Below are 16929 nucleotides of genomic sequence, written 5' to 3' on the forward strand. Positions count from 1 at the left end.
CCTGGACTGCTGAGGGCTGCCTCTGAGGTCAGTGCTTGGGGACCGCAGAGCAGGTCTGGGGAGGGAATGGGGGTGAGACCCTTGCTGGGGGGCCCTGGGGAGGATTTGAGGTGTGCTCAGGCCTCGGCAAGCCCTCTGGTTCTGCAGAGAGCAGACAAGGACAGTGAGGTTTCGAGGCCAAGGCCACAGAGGAGCCCTCTCTGCTCTTACAGGTCCTATTCTGTGAGACTCTGAAGGAAGGGAGAAGGTTCTAGAGTGAGCTTGCATGATGCAGCCAGAGTAGGACTTCAGTTAGAAGGGACAGGCTTCCCCTGTCCGGAAGAGATTCCTGGCTTTGTCATTTATTGTCAGACCGTCCCTGGCCTGACTTGGAGGGCCTCTTTCCTGCGACCCAGCTGGCCCTCGCTGGCTGGTCAGCAGGGGGTGTGGAGAGAGCTGGTGGCTGGACCCCCCTCATGCTCTAGGGCACCACAGGAACAGCTCAGACGCTGACTACAACCTCAGTCTTGCTTTGATTGATGCAGGCCTAAGGCCTGGAGCCTGGACCTCTGGGCTGGCCTGCTGGCTTCTCCCAGTCTATCTGAAGGCCCTGGACATCCGACACTAGCACTAGTAGAATCAAAGCTTCTTCCAGCTCAGACTCTCCTCTCCTTTCTCCAGCCCCCTCCCAGGCCGGCCTAGAGGGACAGCTGGTCCCGGAGGGAGACGGAGCGGGTCCACCCCACCCCTCCTGCTGCTGAGACTCAAGGAAGGGCCAACCCGCACATAGTACCCAGCCAGAGAGCCCTCCGGCTTGATGCCTGAAGGGCGGGGGCCCTGGGCAACTAGACGGGCATCAGAGTTTCCAGGCAGGAGCTGGGAGGGGTCGTTTTCTGTCTGGAAGTGCCAGGAGGGGTGTGGAGGGGCCGTGGGAAGTGGGGTGGGAGCTCTGGAAGCCCTCAGTCTGCTGGGCGCAGGGAGCCAGAAGTTAGGTCCCGGAGCTACCGGTGAGTACCTGGGGTAGGACAGGGGCTCCAGGGCTGGAGGACTGGGTGACCGTGCTCCCTCCCCGCTGCCTGCCGTCAGGGATTCTCCACAGCTACACACAGAACCTGGGCATGACGAGTCTCTCCTGCTGGGTTTTGGTGCTGGAGAATTGTCTGTCTGTCTGTCTGTCTGTGTTTCTCAACCTTTCCTTCTTTCTTTGTTGGGTTCTGGGGACTGAACCTAGGGGCACTCTACCACTGAGCTACATCCCCAGCCCTTTTTATTTTTTTGAGACAGGGTCTTGCTTAATTGCCAGGGCTGGCTGTGAACTTGTGATCCCCCTGCCTCAGCCTCCCGAGCAGCTGGGGTTGCAGGTGTGGGACACTGTGCCCAGCTGAAACTTGACTCTTGAAACCTGGGTCGGACTAAGCTGCCGTGGGGAAGAGGAAGTTCTGCTCTCCCTAGCCTCAGGAAAGACTCCAGGGTTGAAGAGAAACAATCAGTCATATTAGACCCTCTTTTGGATCTTCTGTCCTGTGTTTGTAGAATTCAGAGATCATAAATGCTGGCCTGTGAGCTGGACCGAGCCTGTTGAGATTAGAATTGGCCTGTGGAGTGTTTCAAATATTTGAAAATCCATTTCAAAATGTTTGGAATCCAGTTTATTTGGCCTTTGTTGTCTCCCTGTTGCTTGTTTTCCTCCATGTTGCTTTAAACACATTGAATGAGTTGCCAACATTGAAACATCAGGAATATTTGTCTTAAAAAAAAAAAAATCCAGTTTCTGTCTTCCTTTGGGAAACTGGAAGAGCCCAGTACCTGGGGCCAGATCCAGGGAGCAGGACCATAGGCCTGGGCTGGGGGGGGCGGCCAGTGCTTCCAGGGAGCCTGCCCACCTGTCCTCCCTGTCCATGCCGTACCTGCCAGTAGGCTCCAGAGTCATTGTTATCTGCCACCCAGCCACAGGCAGCCGAAAGCTCAGTCTTTGTATCTCCCCAGATACCTGCAGGGTGCCGTCCTGGGATGATCTTAAACCCTAACAGGAAGGCCTGGAAGTGCACGAGCTCTGGGCAGGTCCAGCCCACCTGGCCAATTCCTTGTGGGCTTATTTCCCACCTGTTCCTAGAGCAGCTCAGGGAGTAGGTTGGGGGCTCAAGGGGTGGGAAGGAGACGTGGCCAGGAGTCAGGGAACTTGGTTTTGGCCTTTGCTTAGCCACTGGCTCACAAAGTGAACCTGGGCTTGGCCTTCCCCTCTCCGGGCCTTGACTTCCCTACCTGTCATGGGAACAGGTTGGACGGCATCGGACGGCAGCCACGGGAACATTCATGGAGCCAGGCAGGTGTGCGCTGGATCTGAGGGTGCGTGGTGGGCTGGGCTTCCTGTCTAAAGTGGGCAGCTGCTGCTACCTGAAAGGCCCACGGCCCAGTGTGGCCAGTGGTGAATTTATGGAGTTTTGAGAGAAGCCAGGCTTCCAGATATTCATGGAACCTCTGTTTCTCTTTTTCTAAAATCACAGCTAAAGGTGCTGTCAAGACCTGGTGAAGCCTGGGGACCCTCGTCTGCAGCTTTGCCATTAGATAGTCACCAGGGCCCTTGCCAGCTAACTTATAACCTGTGACTTGCTCTGGTCACAGAACAAGTTATTGATGGACTTGGTCTTTGATTCCAAACTTTCAGGTCTAAGACTACGGCCATTCATGAGAATTGGTTTCTAAATGCGAAAGGCATTACCCTCTGTCTCCTCCGTGACAGATGGGCAGAGGCGAGAGGGGAAGAGGCCCCAGTCCAGGTCCACTCCACCACTCACAAACTGGTGGGACAGGCCCTGGGCCTTGCCACCTCTCTGGGCCTCACTGTCCTAACCTATCACATGGCCATCATGCTACCTGGTTTAACCAAGCCCAGCCCCCATCGATGTCCCCAGGTAAGTCTCTCCCTGCCCTGAGCCTCGGGTTCCGCTGACCTGTGCTGACCTTCGGTTCCTTTCTGTTGCAGGAGACATGAGCACAGAGGGCTCCAGTCTCTCCAGCCCCAGGGCCGCCAGCCCCCAGGACGCCTTCACGGCTCCTGTCACCCCTGGGACTCTCACCGGGGCGACGGACCCCCTCCCTGTGCTCATCGCCCTGGCCTGCATCTTCCTCCTGCTGGCTTCTTGTCTACTGTTCCTGATCCTCTGCAGGCCGGCTGCTCTGGACCCCCGCCACCGCAGGGCCCGCGAGTGCATGCCCCACCACCCCGAGAGCCCCAGCGAGCCCCGGCTCCGGCTTTGGAAGCGCCTGGGCTCCCTGCGCCGCTCTCTGCACAGCTTCCGGAGGGGGTGGCTCACCGCCCCTCCACAGCCACTGCCAGGCCACGACAACCCCCCGGGCAGCTGTGACTGCACGGAATCGACCAAAATGTGACAGGCGTTTCCAAACAGATGCCCCCACTATCCTCCACCCCCCGGCAGATCCTCCCGCCTGGGACTTCTGGGACTGCAAGACAGCGGCCCAAGCAACCTGGGCCCTGTGCTCACCTCCAGGGCTGCCCTGGGCGCCCAGCCAGTGTCCTTTCTCAAAGGTGGTCCCTGAAACAGCACCCTCTTTTCTGTGGACCTCTTGCTACTCTTGCTAAAAGATCCCAGGATCAAGAGGTGAGCTCTCCTGGCCATCTGTGCCCTTGGCCTGAGAGGCTCTGGGGGTGCAACCCAGAACTCTTTAGGATCCCTTTCTGGTAACCAGGCACCAACCACTCCTGGAAACAGCACCCCTGCCCCCCAAAAGGAAGTTTGCCCCTGATTCCAGGGCCAAACCCAGCTCAGCCTGTACCCGGGCAGGGCCCTGTCCTACCACCTGCACCATCTCGGTGCCCAAGGCAAAGGGACCCAGGGACTCCTCGTCTTGGTTTCCTGCCCTGCCAGCATCTGCCTGCTGACCCGTGGGCAGCCTCCGCCTCCTGGTGATCAGACGACTGGGTGCTGGCTGGGGGCCCTGGACCCCTGTCTTAGCAGCCCACAAAGCTGCCCAGGATGGAACTGTCCAGGAAGGGGCTGGGATGGGTGAAGAGGTTCCTGCCAGAACCAGGAAGAGGCTTGTCAGAGTGCAAGGGGGCTGGCACCGTCAGCAGCTCGAGGGATGCCACCTGGGCTCTGAAGACACAGAACACAGGGAGCTGCCTTCCCTCTGGTATGATACCAACCTCCAGGACAGCGGCAGGTCCTTGCCTTGGACCACACAAGTCCACTGTCCATGCACCTGGCTACTGACTGACCTGTCAAAAGAATGCTACCCAGGATGTCCTCCTTAGCATCCCATGTCCTTGGCCTCTCTTCCCAAGGCCAATGCTGATCACTTTGGTTGGACATCAGATTTGGAGCCTGGGAAGAGGGGACCTAAAATGTCTAGCCCCTGTCCCAGAGTCAGCGGGCCAGGCCCCACCAACGGTTGCCTGGCTGCACCCTGCTGTGACCCACAGTGCGGCTGGCCAGGTCTCCTTGAGGACTGAGCTCTGACTGTGCCACTTCTCAGCTCTGATCCTTCACTGGGGCCCTAATGCCCACTGGGTGTGCCCATGCCACTGTGAGCAGAGGTCTCTGGGAGCTGGCTCCAGTTCATCTTTTACCCTGATCTTGACCCGAGACCACCTGGCCTCTCCAACCGGGGCATATGCTTCCCCCCAAGGCCTTCTGTGCAAGGCCTTTCTTAGTCCTCCAAGGGAACTGCCCTCCTGCCTGGAGCTCCTCGCCCACCTGTCAGGGAGCCAGGAGCAGCCTCCTCTGGGCAGCGGGTGGCAGTCTTGTCTGCACCTTCTCTTCTGCCAGCCTGGGAGCTCAGAGAGCCAGTCCTTGCTTTGACTCACCAGCTCTGGCAGAGGCGTGGGGCCTGTTACTGGAGGGAGGGTGGCCCCGCTGCCAGCATCCCCCTCCCCAGGGCAGCAGGGGTCCTGGAGGAGCCTGCCCAGCACACCGCCCTGCGTCCCGCTGCTGCTCCTACGGGACCACTGCCCTCCGGCTGGCCTGGGTGGAGACGTCACTGTCTTTCTCTCTGGCTTAGCGTGACCTCAAAGAGGGAGCCCAGCTTTGCAAAAACCCTTAACAGAGCCTGGGAGAAGGCACCCTAAGGCCCCGAACTTCTCCCTGCAAAGTGGGGGACATGGGGGAGCCCTACGTCCCTCAAGAACTCTAGGGTGTCGGTCTGAGGACTGTTGTGTAGATAGAAACCAATTCTCGGGGTTGGGAAGTAAGGCAGGCCTCCCCCCAAAGGGGCTTGTTCTTCCCTCCATTCCTGCTTGGTCACCTCTTCCTGGTTCACTTCCCCCAGGGCCTCTCCGAGACACCCCAGGCTGACTCAGTGGTAGTGGGTCCAGCACCCCCCGTGGTCCCCTGGTCAGCAGGCTCTGCTCTTGTGTTCTCTTCCTGGGGGTGGGGGAGGTGGCCTGGAGGCCTGAGGGAGTATCCTGGGGTGGGAGGAGGCTCTCAAAGCTCTGGCTGTGCCCCTAAGTGGGCGGGCTGCGGGTCCTGGGAGGCCTCTCACGTCCCACAGGGGGGAGGCTCACAGCTTCAGGTGCAAGGCTCTGCAAGTCTGCACCAGCTGAGGCCAGAGCAGGGAAATCCTTCTCCTTCCTCCTTCCAGAACCCGCCACCAGGCCTTGTAAGTCCCCGGGGCTTCCTATCTCCCTGTTCCTTCGCGTACGTTCCCTGCCCCGTCTCCTTTCCTGTCTCCTGCTCCTCATGCGGGGACCTGGGCACACTCCCAGCTCCCCCTTCCTCCCATCCCAGACACAGGAACCTGCCTAGCGGGCAGGCCCAGCTTTGCTGTGTTTGGCTGCCCCTCTGAGTGCAGCTGGAAAGCCCCGGAGTGGTGAAGGGAGCCATTCTTCCCGCCCTCTCCCGGCAACCAGGCCTCAGGGATGCGGAGGCTGGTCCTCCTGTTCCTTCGGAGCCTCTTAGCCGCCATCCTACTCTGGGCCAAAAGAGCCCTTTCTTCTTCAGTTGTCTGTGTCCCAAGAGGGGAGCTGGGCCAAGGGGCTGTGAAAGCCCCTCTGTTCTGGCCTCCGGGCCCTGGCTCGCTCTCCTCAGCTCCCTTCTGGGAAAGTGTGACCTCTGTGTCCCCTCTCTACTCTGAAAGGCCCTTTGGGGTGGGGTGGGGTGCAGAGGAGCTAGGAGAGGGAGGCCAAGGCCTTTCTCTGTTTGCTGGGGAGCCAGGGCTCTGTCCCAGGTCCTCCTCAGGACCTCTCCTATTTCCATCCCCCCATGCCATAATGCCACTGAGTAGTGCCCTCAGAGCTGAGGGTGGCCCTGCCTGCTCCCAGCTCGCCTGACCAGGGGTTCCCGGGCCACCTGCCTGCACGATGCTGTGGCCCTCAGGGATGTCCTCGGGGACGCTGGCCTCGTAGCTGCTCTGCAGAAAGATGGGCCGGTTGTCGTTCACGTCCAGGACGGTGACAAACACAGTGGCCGTGCCAGTGCGCCGCTTGCCTACGGGGCCGTTGTCTGTGGGAGTTTTAGAAGGACAGTCAGTGCCTTCCTGAGGGGCAGGCTTCCCGGGCCCTTGCACGCTCCTGGGCTCCAGCCAGACACGCGCCCTGTTCTGCCCACTGGCCCAGTATTTGCAATAGTGACTCTTTCCCTTCCCATGCGCTGGGCACTGTTCTCACTCAGTCCTCACCCATTTCACAGAGAAGGCAACTGAGGCACCCAGCAGGTGAAATAGCCCAATGCCTGGGGACCTGCAAACACTAATTTTTTTTTTTTTTTTTGGAAAAAGGGTCTTTGAAGATGTAATTAAGTTAAGAATCTTGAGAAGAGATCATCTCGGACCTTCAGGTGGGACCTAGACCCAACAATAAGCGTCTTTATGAGAGAGACATGCTGGGGGAGCGGGGTGCACGCCTGTCTGTAGTGCCAGCACTCGAGGGTCTGAGGCAGGAGGATTGCAAGTTTAAGGCCAGCCTGGGCAACTTAGTCCCACCCTGTCTCAAAAAAGAAAAGAAAAGAAAGAGAAGGCAGAAGGAGATTTGAGACAGGGAGAAGGTCATGTGGAGATGAAGCCACCAGCCAAGGAGCACCCACAGCCATGGGAAACCGGGCGTCGGGGAAGGGTTCTCCCCTAGAGCCTGCGGAGGGACTGCGGCCCTGCTGACCCCTCCTTGTGAACTTCCAGACCCAGGAGAGATACATTCTGATGTTTTAAGCCACCCAATCTGTGATGCAAATGGAGGACACAGACACAGGCAAAGCCAGCAGCTGGGGGTGAGGGACAGGGAGGGAGCTGTCCTCTGCTCCTGTCCATCGATGATGGGCAGAATGTGGGACACCCACGCCCACAATTTCTCAAAAGAAATAGAATATCTGAACTTTTAAACAAGAGCTGTCATTCCTATGAAAACACTGGGGCTTAGAGATGTGCTGCAGGGCAGATCTGGCTGGGGGGTGGGGGGCTCTGCACTCAGGGGCCTGGTCATGCCTGGCTCCTAAACCCAAGGTGTCCATCCGGGGACTCTGCAGAACCCTCCCAGCCTGGGGTGGGAGTGAGGGTGGAAGCCTTGGCCCTGCCCAGGATAGCTGTGGGGTTGTCCTCCCTGGAGGAAGGAGCTGTGCCCAATGTTTGTGACCAGACCAGGGCGGTCACCCCAGGGAGAGGCGTGGCAGCTGGAGTTGGCTGGGAACCAAGGGTGACTCTGCTTCTTCCCCAGGCTAGCTGGCCACATGCCGGATGCAGTCACCTCCCCAAGCAGATCCTCTTAACTCCCAAGCTCTCCCCCAGCCTAGCCTCCAGCCACCCCGAGGGGCCTGCTCACTTGCCCCAGCTGGGGACACTGAGCTGGGAGGCCACCCAGAATGTCGGAGCCTGAGCCCTTTCCTCCTGCTAGCTGATGCCCGAAGCTGCGGCTGGACTCAGAGGGGATGAGGGGTCTTCAAGGGTGGGGTAGCCGCCCCAGGGTGGGAAGAAACAGGATGAGAGTGTCCAGGCAGGTTGGGCTGGGGATGAACTGCGCTGGAAAGAGTGAGTCAGACAGCTCATCCCGCCCCTACCCTCCAGGGCCCTGAAAGGCTCCCAGCTGCCTGAAGATCAAAGTCCAAATTTCCAGTCCAACCTTAGGCTTCCCAAACCCCAGATCAACCGATCCATCTATCTATTTTTCTTTCTTTCTCTTTTGGTACCAGGAATTTGAAACCAGGGGTGCTTAACCACTGAGCCACACCTCCCCAGCCCTTTTGCATTTTATTTAGAGACAGGGTCTCCCTGAGTTGCTTAGCGCCTCACTGTTGCTGAGGCTGGCTTTGAACTAGCCATCCTCCTGTCTCAGCCTCCCGAGCCATTGGGATTACAGTTGTACACCACGGCGCCTGGCAAACCGAGACCTTTCTGATCTTGGTCTTCTCTCTCTAGTGTAGGCCAACCTTGGGAAAGCTGCTTCTCTCTCTCTCTCTCTCTCTCAGACCAGGCCCTGAGTGTTCCTCTGAGAGGACAGTCCCCCATTCTCTGACTCTGAGGCCTGGGATTCCGGGCAGGAGGCTCTGCCCCAGCTCAGCTCCAGGCATGGGCCGGGGGCTTAGGCCTAACCAACCCGCGCACCTCAGTCCCCTGGTCACAACAAAGGCTCAGTGACGGCCCTGGGACAGACGGAACTAATCCGAGCTAATCTGCGGCTTCTGCTGGGACCCTGTGTAAGAAGCAAGGTCTGCCTGTCCTGCCTGCACTTGAACCTGAGAGGGTAGAAAGGCGGGGTGGGTGGGTGGGGCTGCTGCCATGATCTGCCGCCACCAGGTGATGCAGGGAAGGAAGAGCCAGCCAACGTGGATCCCCAGGCCAGATGGCACCACCTGGGTCTGAATCCAGTCGCACCTACCGCGAGGTCTCCGTGGACTGGTTCTGGGAGCCCATAGAGCTGAGGTCAGCTTATTCTATTTTTAAACGTGCGATCCAGGGAGTCCGACCTGGCTCCAGGGCATCTCGGAAGCCCTCCTCGGCCTCGCCCACTCCCTGTTCCTGCCACCCGTGTGCCCGATGCGCCTGCGCCCTCCCTTCTCCCTTCCTGCTCTCTTTGGCCTGGCGCTGCAGTGAGGGTCTCCCTGCTGGCCTCTGCTGGCTCCCAGGAAGCCCCTGCCTTAGCATCCTAAGCTTCACATACAGCCAGGAGCAGGAGCCTCGGCCGCAAGTGCTAGTGCTTGGTGGCACTTTGTTCACTGGCCTCAGGGCAGAGTCCCTCCTTTGGCTCCTCGCCTGGCCCCTGGAAGCCTCCATGTGAACTCTGCCCCGTGAGGCCGTGTTGGTGGTGTGGTGTGTGTGTGTGGCACAGCTGGCACGTACCGATGGCCTCCAGGACAAGTGTGTACGCAGCAGTGGTCTCGCGGTCCAGCCCCACCACCGTCCTGACAAAGGCATCGCGGTAGCCCACGCTGAACTTCCCATCCACGTTTCCCCCTATGGATAGAAGAGAAGGAAGCTTCGGGTTGGTAGCAGAGCTCCAGGACCAGGCAAAGGGAGCTGCCCCCCAAGTCTCTGCTGCATGCCTGGGGTGGCCCAAGAGTGAGTGCCATGCTCAGCTCAGCCCTCCCCAGGGGCTGTGATGAGGGCACAGCTGCATGGGCCAGGTTCCTGGACATAGGGGCATAACATTTATTGAGCACCTACTACATCCTGGCCATTCCCCATTGACGGGTTCATTTAGCCTCCATTTGACAGAGAGGAGAAATGGGTCCTTTTCTGAGGTCATGACATGCTGCCCCTTCTCCACTCTGCCCCCTGCCTCCCTGCAGAAGTGGCTGAGCAGTTAACTTGAGTGGGAGCTTTGAAATGTGGCCCAGGACTTTGGGCTCAGCTGAGATCCAGTGTGTGAAGAGCAGAGGTGGGTGGACAGAGACAGTCTTTCTGAGTTCCAGGACAGGTGGGAAGTGTGAGGGTCTCTTCTCTGTGGTTGGACAGGGCTGGGGACCACATGGGAACCCCTCCCCTGTGAGCTGCAGGCAGTGTGGCGCTCTGGGCAGCAGAGGGCGCCACGGTACTAGGTTTGGGGAGAGCTGGGACCAGGACTCTGCAGAGGCGCTGAGGATCTGGAAGGGCTCTCAGCAGGCCAGAACCCACGAGTCCTGGGAATGCGTCCTGGGGGCTGCCAAGAACTCCCTTGTCCTTGCTGGTTTGCCCCTGGAAGTGTCCTGGCCCCACTCCTCTAGCACTCCCCAGTGTGTGAAGTACCATCTGTAAGGACAAATCTGGCTTCTAGCAGGGACAGGGAAGAACTAAGGAATAATTAGTGTCGGTGACTGAACCCTGGCGCTGACTGCCATGTGCAGGGTGCAGGCTCTCGGTACCTACGCCTTTCCTGGGTCAGTCCTGAGGACCAGGCTGGAGGTCGCCCCGTTGGGTAGGGAAGCGAGTGGCTGCAGTGACCCTGGACGGGCTGTGAGCCCCGGAGTCCGAGCTCCAGGGCAGAGGAGTCAGGGAGCCCGAGTGCACACTGCGCACGTGTGCAAGCTCATGGGTAGGCATGTGCTTGGGCGTGCGTGATGTGGCCGCGGGTCAATCATGAGCAGAGAGAAGACAGCCCTGTAGGGGGGCCGCTGGAGGGCTGAGGGCGGAGGGCTGAGGGCTGAGGGCTGCCGACTCTCCCCCACCGTGTGTCTTAGCACCTCTCCGGTGAAGGGTGCCCAGAAGGATGCCCAGCCCAGGGAAGGACCGCCATCCTGTCTGTCCTGCCACCGCGGCAGACGTGGCTAATCCATCATGACTCGTGTTCCTGGTCGCGACAGGACAGGGCCCCATCATCTTTGGCCACAGCTGTCCAGGGGGTAGCTGGTCACCATTTTAAAGCTAAACCAACTGACTGAGGCCCCCCAAGCCGGCTGCCTCTAAGCAGATGGGCGATCTCCGCGTGGGTAAGGGGTCCCCGGGGAAGGACAAGGCCACGTGCCCCCAGTCACTCTTCCTCACCCTGACTTGGGGTGCAGGGGGAAGCCCAGCCAGTCCTCCCTCCCCTGTGTCACCCCTTGACAGGTTCAGGAGGTCCCCAGGGAGCCCGAGCAGAGTGATGGAGCTGGAGGGCCCTTGGGGAACGCTGCACACCCTCCGTGACGCAGGGGCGAGAACCGAGCCCCGAGCCCCGAGCCCCGAGCCCGCTGCTCCAGCCGCAGGCCGCCCACCTGTGATGAAGTAGCTGAGCTCGGCGTTGAGGCCCACGTCGTTGTCGGTGCAGTTCAGCCAGACCACCCGGAACTCCCGCGGCACGTCCTCAGACACCGACACGTTGTACACGGCCGGGGAGAAGGTGGGCGTCTCGTCGTTCACATCCAGCACTGTGGACACGGGGACACGGGGACACGGGGCTAGGCCCGCCTCCAGAGGCTCATGCCCCGCACCCAGCAGGAATGGGATTTGCAAGGGAGTCACCAGCCTTGAGTGGCGCTTGTGCCAACACCTGCTGGTCATGAGCCCCGGGCCTCCTGTGCCTGCTGGGCCAGAGCGGAGCTGACCAGAGCCCCCTCATTGCCCTGCCCCTGGGCTTATTGCTGCACATATTGTCAAAAGGAGGAGAGAAAATTCCAGAATCTCTCTGGAACGTGCCTAACAATGACAGCAGAGATCACAGTGACAATAACAGGGACGGGGTGGGCTCTTCCACACGCTAAGTGCCATCCGCATAGCACCCCACGCAGGCCACGGGGCATCCCTAGGAGGCGGGCACCCTTGGGCACAGCCCCAAGCTGGGGACACAGAAGCTCAGAGACAAGGGACTGGTCTAAGTCCCAGGGACAGAATGGAGGGGCTGGGCTCTTGGGGAGGCCTGATGTGTGAAGGACTCCTCCCCCACAAGGTTGAGTTTCCCTTAAAGATTTCCCCCAGCTCCACGGGCCGGGCCTCTCTTCCTGAGGCTGACGGGCTTGGGGTGACCTTCATAGGGAAACGGCCCCACCATATTGGCTACCCCCCGTGGTATCAGCAGGAACAGTAATGGGCTCATGGGACGCTGTGGCCTCTGCTGAGCCCTGGGGAGAGGCCCTCTGGGTCCCCTCTAAAAGATGGGACAAGCTCCCTGTTAATCATGGTAAAGAAGCGGGTCTTTGACCTGGCACCAGGCGCCCAGGGACACGCTGTGGGTCGACAGGACAGAGAATCTGGCCTCCGTCCTAGGTCTTGAGTGGGGGGCCAGCAGGTGTGCCCGCGCTGAGCTCCCTCCCCCACAGAGCCGCCCTCCTCCACAGCCTGTGGAGGCCACAGGAGCCAGATGGGACGGAACGGGCTGAGGGGACCGGTCTCCGTCCAGTCTAAGCTCAGCACTGATTTCCCTGGAGTCATTCCTGGCCTGGTGGCCATAACTCACGTCAGTGTCCCCACCTTGTCTGGATGATTAAAGGCACATCCAAGCAGATGAGAATGTCCTCCACCCGGGCCCTGCCCCAGGTGTGGTGGGCCCTGAGGATCAGCTCAGGGGGACCATCTTGGGGAACCTGGGGATGTGGCTGCCTTCTCCCAGGTCGGGGAGACTCCTTCACTCTCCAGAGAAACTCTGGCCTCCCAAGACAAAGGGCTCCCTCCACAGCCCCCTGCCCTCCCCTGCCTGCTCCTGCCCTGGGGGTCCCAGGGCCCGCTCTGACCTCCCTATGTCTCCTGGGGTCAGAGACCAGGAGGGGTGGGGGGACCTTGGCAGGGACTGGGGCCCTGATGGCAGTGGCCAGATGGGGACAGGCTTTGCTGGCATCCTTAGCATGGCGGAGACGGGCAAGCTGTGAGGTGCTGAAGGGTCCAGCTGGGGAGGGTGCCGTGGCCAGTGGGCACCTTGGTGAGTATGGACACCCCCCCCACCGCTGCAGGAGGCCGCCTCCTCACCGCGGACGGTGAGCGTGCTGGTGGAGCTCTTGGTGGGTGTGCCCGTGTCGCTGGCCACCACCCGCAGCTGGTACTCGGCGATGCGCTCGCGGTCCAGCTCGGCGGTGGTGATCACCGCGCCGCTGCTGCTGTTGATGAGGAAGTCCATGCGGGGCATGCCCACCTGCATGCGGTAGGACACCAGCCCGTTCAGGCCCTCGTCCAGGTCAATGGCCACCACCTGAGAGAGGAGATAGGCTGTGTGAGGTGCCAGGCCACTGCCCCAGTGTGCCTCCTGGAGGCTTTCTAAGGACAGCTTGTGAGAGCTGACAGAGGTCCAGGTGGGCTGCCGTCCAGAAGCACTGGGCGAGGCTGCAGGTGGGCACAGAAGGGACTTTCTGGAACTTTCTAGGACTTCCCCTGAGGAAGTCCTCCCAGGTTCCTTCCAGCGGGCCCTGGGTTCCCCAAACTCTCCAGGGCCCAGAAATCTCCCCTCGTCCTCCAGCCTGTGATGCTGGCTTGAACAGTTGGCCAGTTCAAAGACCCTTCAACAGATGAATGAATGGAATATTACTCAGCCATAAAGAAGAATGAAATTATGGCATTTGCCAGGGAACACATGGATCTGGAGGCTATCATGCTAAGTGAAATAAGCCAGTCCCCCCAAACCAAAGGCCAAATGTTCTCCCTGATATGCAGATGCTAACAACAACAAGAGGGGCAGAGAATAGAAGTTCAGTGGATTAGATAAAGGGGAATGAAGGGAAGGGAGGGGTGTGGGAAAGACAGTGGAATGAGTCGGACACAACCTTCCTCTGTTCATGTATGAACACACGACAGTAAACTCCACACCACGGACACCCTCAAGAATGAGATCCTACTTAGACTAAGCTGTGCTGCATGTGTGTATAACATGTCAAACGCACTCTACTGTATATCTAAAAAGAACAAATAAAAAAAGAAATCTTGATTGCTGATCCCCTAGATGGGGCCAGGGGACCACACAGCTCACCCCAGAACCCCCTCCCCCGTGTGAAGAGTCTCTGAGCCACATCCTGCCACTCCCCCAAAGGGCTCCTCGTGGTTCGGAGCCGCTTCTCAGGGGTGCACTGGTGGGCATCTCCTTCCCTGCTGTCAGCGAGCCCCGAGAGCAGGGTTTGGGGATTCGTCCACTCTCTCACCCTCCAGCCCTCCTGATCTGTTGGGGGACCACTCGCTGGGGACTGGCTGTGGTTCCCTGGGTGGAGGCTCCCCCTGCTGGGGGCCTGGGGAGAGTGCTCTGCTGAGAGACAGTCTCTTACAGGTGGAGAGACGGAGGCCCAGCAGGCAGCGGGCACTGCCCACTCTGGGATCCTGGCAAACGACTCTCCCCTCTTTGAAAGGGGACAGGTCAACCTCAACCTGATCCCATAATCTCTCACGTCAAACCACAAAGGAGATGACACCATAGCCACTGTGTATTTCCTGCAGCTTGCTTGACACCCACGCCTGGTTGAATGGCCATAGCATGGCCAGGCAGGTAAGGTACTACTGTTATCTCCAATTCCAAGCCAGGGGGCTGAGACTCAGAGAGGTTAAGTAGTGTGCTCCAAGTCACACAGCACATGGGTAGTGGAATTGGGATCCACACCCATGGTGTTGGGCCTTCCAAGTCCAAGTGTTTTGTTTTGCAGTAAGTACTTGGGGCGAATGGACCCCAGGGCCTTGCACACTCTAGGCAAGTGTCTGCCGCTGAGCAACAACACCCTAGCCCCAAACCTATGTTAACAGAAGGACCTTCCAGAATTTCTAAATGGCTCCTGTTAGGGTATCATCTCCCCTGAATTGGCACCTGCAGGGTCTCTCTGACTAGAAGGGATGACGCAGGAGGCCGAGGGGTCGTGTCGAGGATGGGCCCCACCTGTTCCGGGCCACAGAGTCTTGAGTGAGTTTCTTTAAAACCTCCTGCAAATCAGGTGAGGTCAGAGCTGGAGGCTGGACGCGGGCTCAGGCTGTGGGCCTTCCCTGTGCTCTGGATCCGCCCTGTGGGCCAGCCCTCCGCCAGGCCTGGAGAGGGCCTCTGGCTTGGCTTCCAGCATTCTGACCGCCTGCCTCCCTCCCTCCCTCTCCACCTCTGTGCCTCCCTGTCCTGCCAGTGCCCCCCCCCCGGCCTGTCCATCAAGACTGGCTCAAGTCCTCTTCCCCCAGGGACCTGCCCAGACCTGGTGGGCCACCACCAGTCCGTCCAGCCCCATCTCTCCTGCCTGGCGTGGCTTGCACACCATCTGGGGGTCTTGTTTGGCAACCCTGCCCCCCTGCAAAGTGCACCCCGGCCACCCGTCGACTGTCAGGGACAAGATGAGGGACACTCACCTGGTAGACGGAGACTCCCGTAGGGGTGCCCTCCAGCACCTCAGCCACGAAAGGCAGGTTCTGAAAGGTGGGGTCGTTGTCATTGAGATCCAAGAGGTTCACAAACACGGTGGCACTGCTGGTGGCCCTCAGGGGGGGTCTGCCACCTGGAGCACAGGGGAGGGAGGGCCCAGGGGAGGGAAGGATGGAGCCAGGGAAGAGGGGCGGGCAGGGGGCAGGGTCAGGGTCCTGCATCTAGCCCCTCCCCAGTCCCTCCCTGGGGGCTCTGGGGGTCCAGCTGGACGAGGTGTCACTCTCCTCCTGGTGACCAGGTACAGCCCTCCTGGCCAGGCCCCAGCCTCCTGAGGACCCATCACAGGGGTCTCCCCAGCCCCCCAGGGTCGAGGGCCACCGCCTGCATGAGGGGCTCCGAGGGTGGGTGGGGGTCGTACAGTCAGCCACAGAGACGATGATCCTGCGCATCAGCTCCGCCTCCAGGGGGTCGGGGTTCTCGCGGTCCAGCATGACGTGGGTGGTGCGGATCTTGCCCGTGGTGCTGTTGAGGCTGTAGAACTTGTTGGGAGGCTGGATGCTGTACACCAGGGTGCCGTTCTCCCCCAGGTCTGGGTCCACGGCCACCACCTGCCCGGAGGGAACAGACCCTTCACTGAGCCCAGTGCAGGGGCGTCTCTGTGCCCACCTGTGATAGCACTTAGCACCTAGCACTCACCTGTGTATAGCACTTAGCTCCTAGCACCCACCTGTGTATAGCACCTAGCTCCTAGCACTCACCTGTGCCAGCAGGTGCCTGTGTCTCAGAAGCACTAGGCTCTCTCCATGCACTGTCAACCGCCTTATGAGGTGGACATGTATGATTATGTCCATTTCACAGAGAAGGCTCAGTGAGGTGCCCAACCTCTGGAAGCCAGGAGACAGCTGAACTGGGGTTGTGCCCAGTCCTAGGTCCCTTAAGCCCAGCAGGCAACACTGCCAGCTCATCTGCGTGTCCTTCCTGTCCAGGCACGCAGGGACAAGTTCATGGGCTCTGTGGTCCTCCAGTTCCCTGCCCCTGGTGATCTGTGCGTGGGGGCTGGGGGGCGTCTGAACCCTGGGCTGAGCTTGGGAAGGATTTGGAAGTGAAACCGTGCCTCATCCCCAAACCTCTCTTCCCTCCATTGGAGCTTCTGGCTGTGGAGTGATGGGGAAAGAATTGGGCCTCGGCGACATCGCGGATGACAGGATGGACAGGGAGCCATGGCTGGGCCCCAGTTTGCAGGGGAAAACAGCCCAGAGAGGCCCAGGCCAGATTCAAGGTCACACAGCACCAACCTTGGGACCAACCAGCCCAGCTCACACTCTGGGGACAGCAGTGGCTGCCACCCTCAGCTCCTCCACCTGCTGTGCTGCAAACGCCATCATGGCACCAGAGGAGGACGGGATCAAAGCCAGGGGAGGGTGACTGCAGTCCCCAGGGCTGCATCAGGACAGTGTCATTCTTAACTCCAGGACACTCGGCAATGACAGCCGGGCCCCGCCAGCTCCTTCATCATGTTCCATGTGAGGCCTTTATGCTTTGGCAGCAGAATCTGTCCCTCCTCTGGCTTAATCCCCAGCCAGAGGTGTCTCTGGGGCCACTCGAGCGGAACAGACAGATGAGCTGCCCTGGCCGAGGCGCCCACCTGCCCCCGGAGGGAGGCTGATGCTGGGGCCTGACCTGGGGTCCCTGCTGGGAGGGGGACAGGCAGCCCAGCCCCACCAGGCTGCTCCCTCGCCAGCCCGTGGCACCAGGGGGTGGGGGAGGGCATCCACCTTCCAGGCCGGAGGTGCCATCATTGTGCTGTGGGCACG

General features: G+C 60.0%; 2 protein-coding genes across 2 annotated transcripts in view; one reads left to right on the forward strand and one right to left on the reverse strand.

The window, feature by feature from the left end:
- Positions 1 to 16929, reverse strand: part of LOC114089402 (cadherin-23) — a 213280-nt gene that overhangs the window by 17866 nt on the left and 178485 nt on the right. Inside the window, exons 19-24 of the mRNA XM_071611711.1 lie at positions 15534 to 15723; positions 15103 to 15248; positions 12772 to 12991; positions 11088 to 11240; positions 9259 to 9372; positions 6289 to 6437 (exon numbers count right to left, since the gene is read on the reverse strand). Coding sequence (XP_071467812.1) covers positions 6289 to 6437; positions 9259 to 9372; positions 11088 to 11240; positions 12772 to 12991; positions 15103 to 15248; positions 15534 to 15723 — 972 coding nt within the window. The remainder of the gene's footprint in view (positions 1 to 6288; positions 6438 to 9258; positions 9373 to 11087; positions 11241 to 12771; positions 12992 to 15102; positions 15249 to 15533; positions 15724 to 16929) is intronic.
- Positions 1833 to 7291, forward strand: C4H10orf105 (chromosome 4 C10orf105 homolog). Its single transcript, XM_027931224.3, has 2 exons — positions 1833 to 4131; positions 6712 to 7291. Exon 1 carries the CDS (start codon positions 2968 to 2970, stop codon positions 3367 to 3369), a length of 402 nt encoding a protein of 133 aa, XP_027787025.3. The 5' UTR covers positions 1833 to 2967; the 3' UTR covers positions 3370 to 4131; positions 6712 to 7291.

Source organism: Marmota flaviventris, chromosome 4 (genome assembly GCF_047511675.1).
Source record: "Marmota flaviventris isolate mMarFla1 chromosome 4, mMarFla1.hap1, whole genome shotgun sequence".
Classification (NCBI taxonomy): Eukaryota; Metazoa; Chordata; class Mammalia; order Rodentia; family Sciuridae; genus Marmota; species Marmota flaviventris.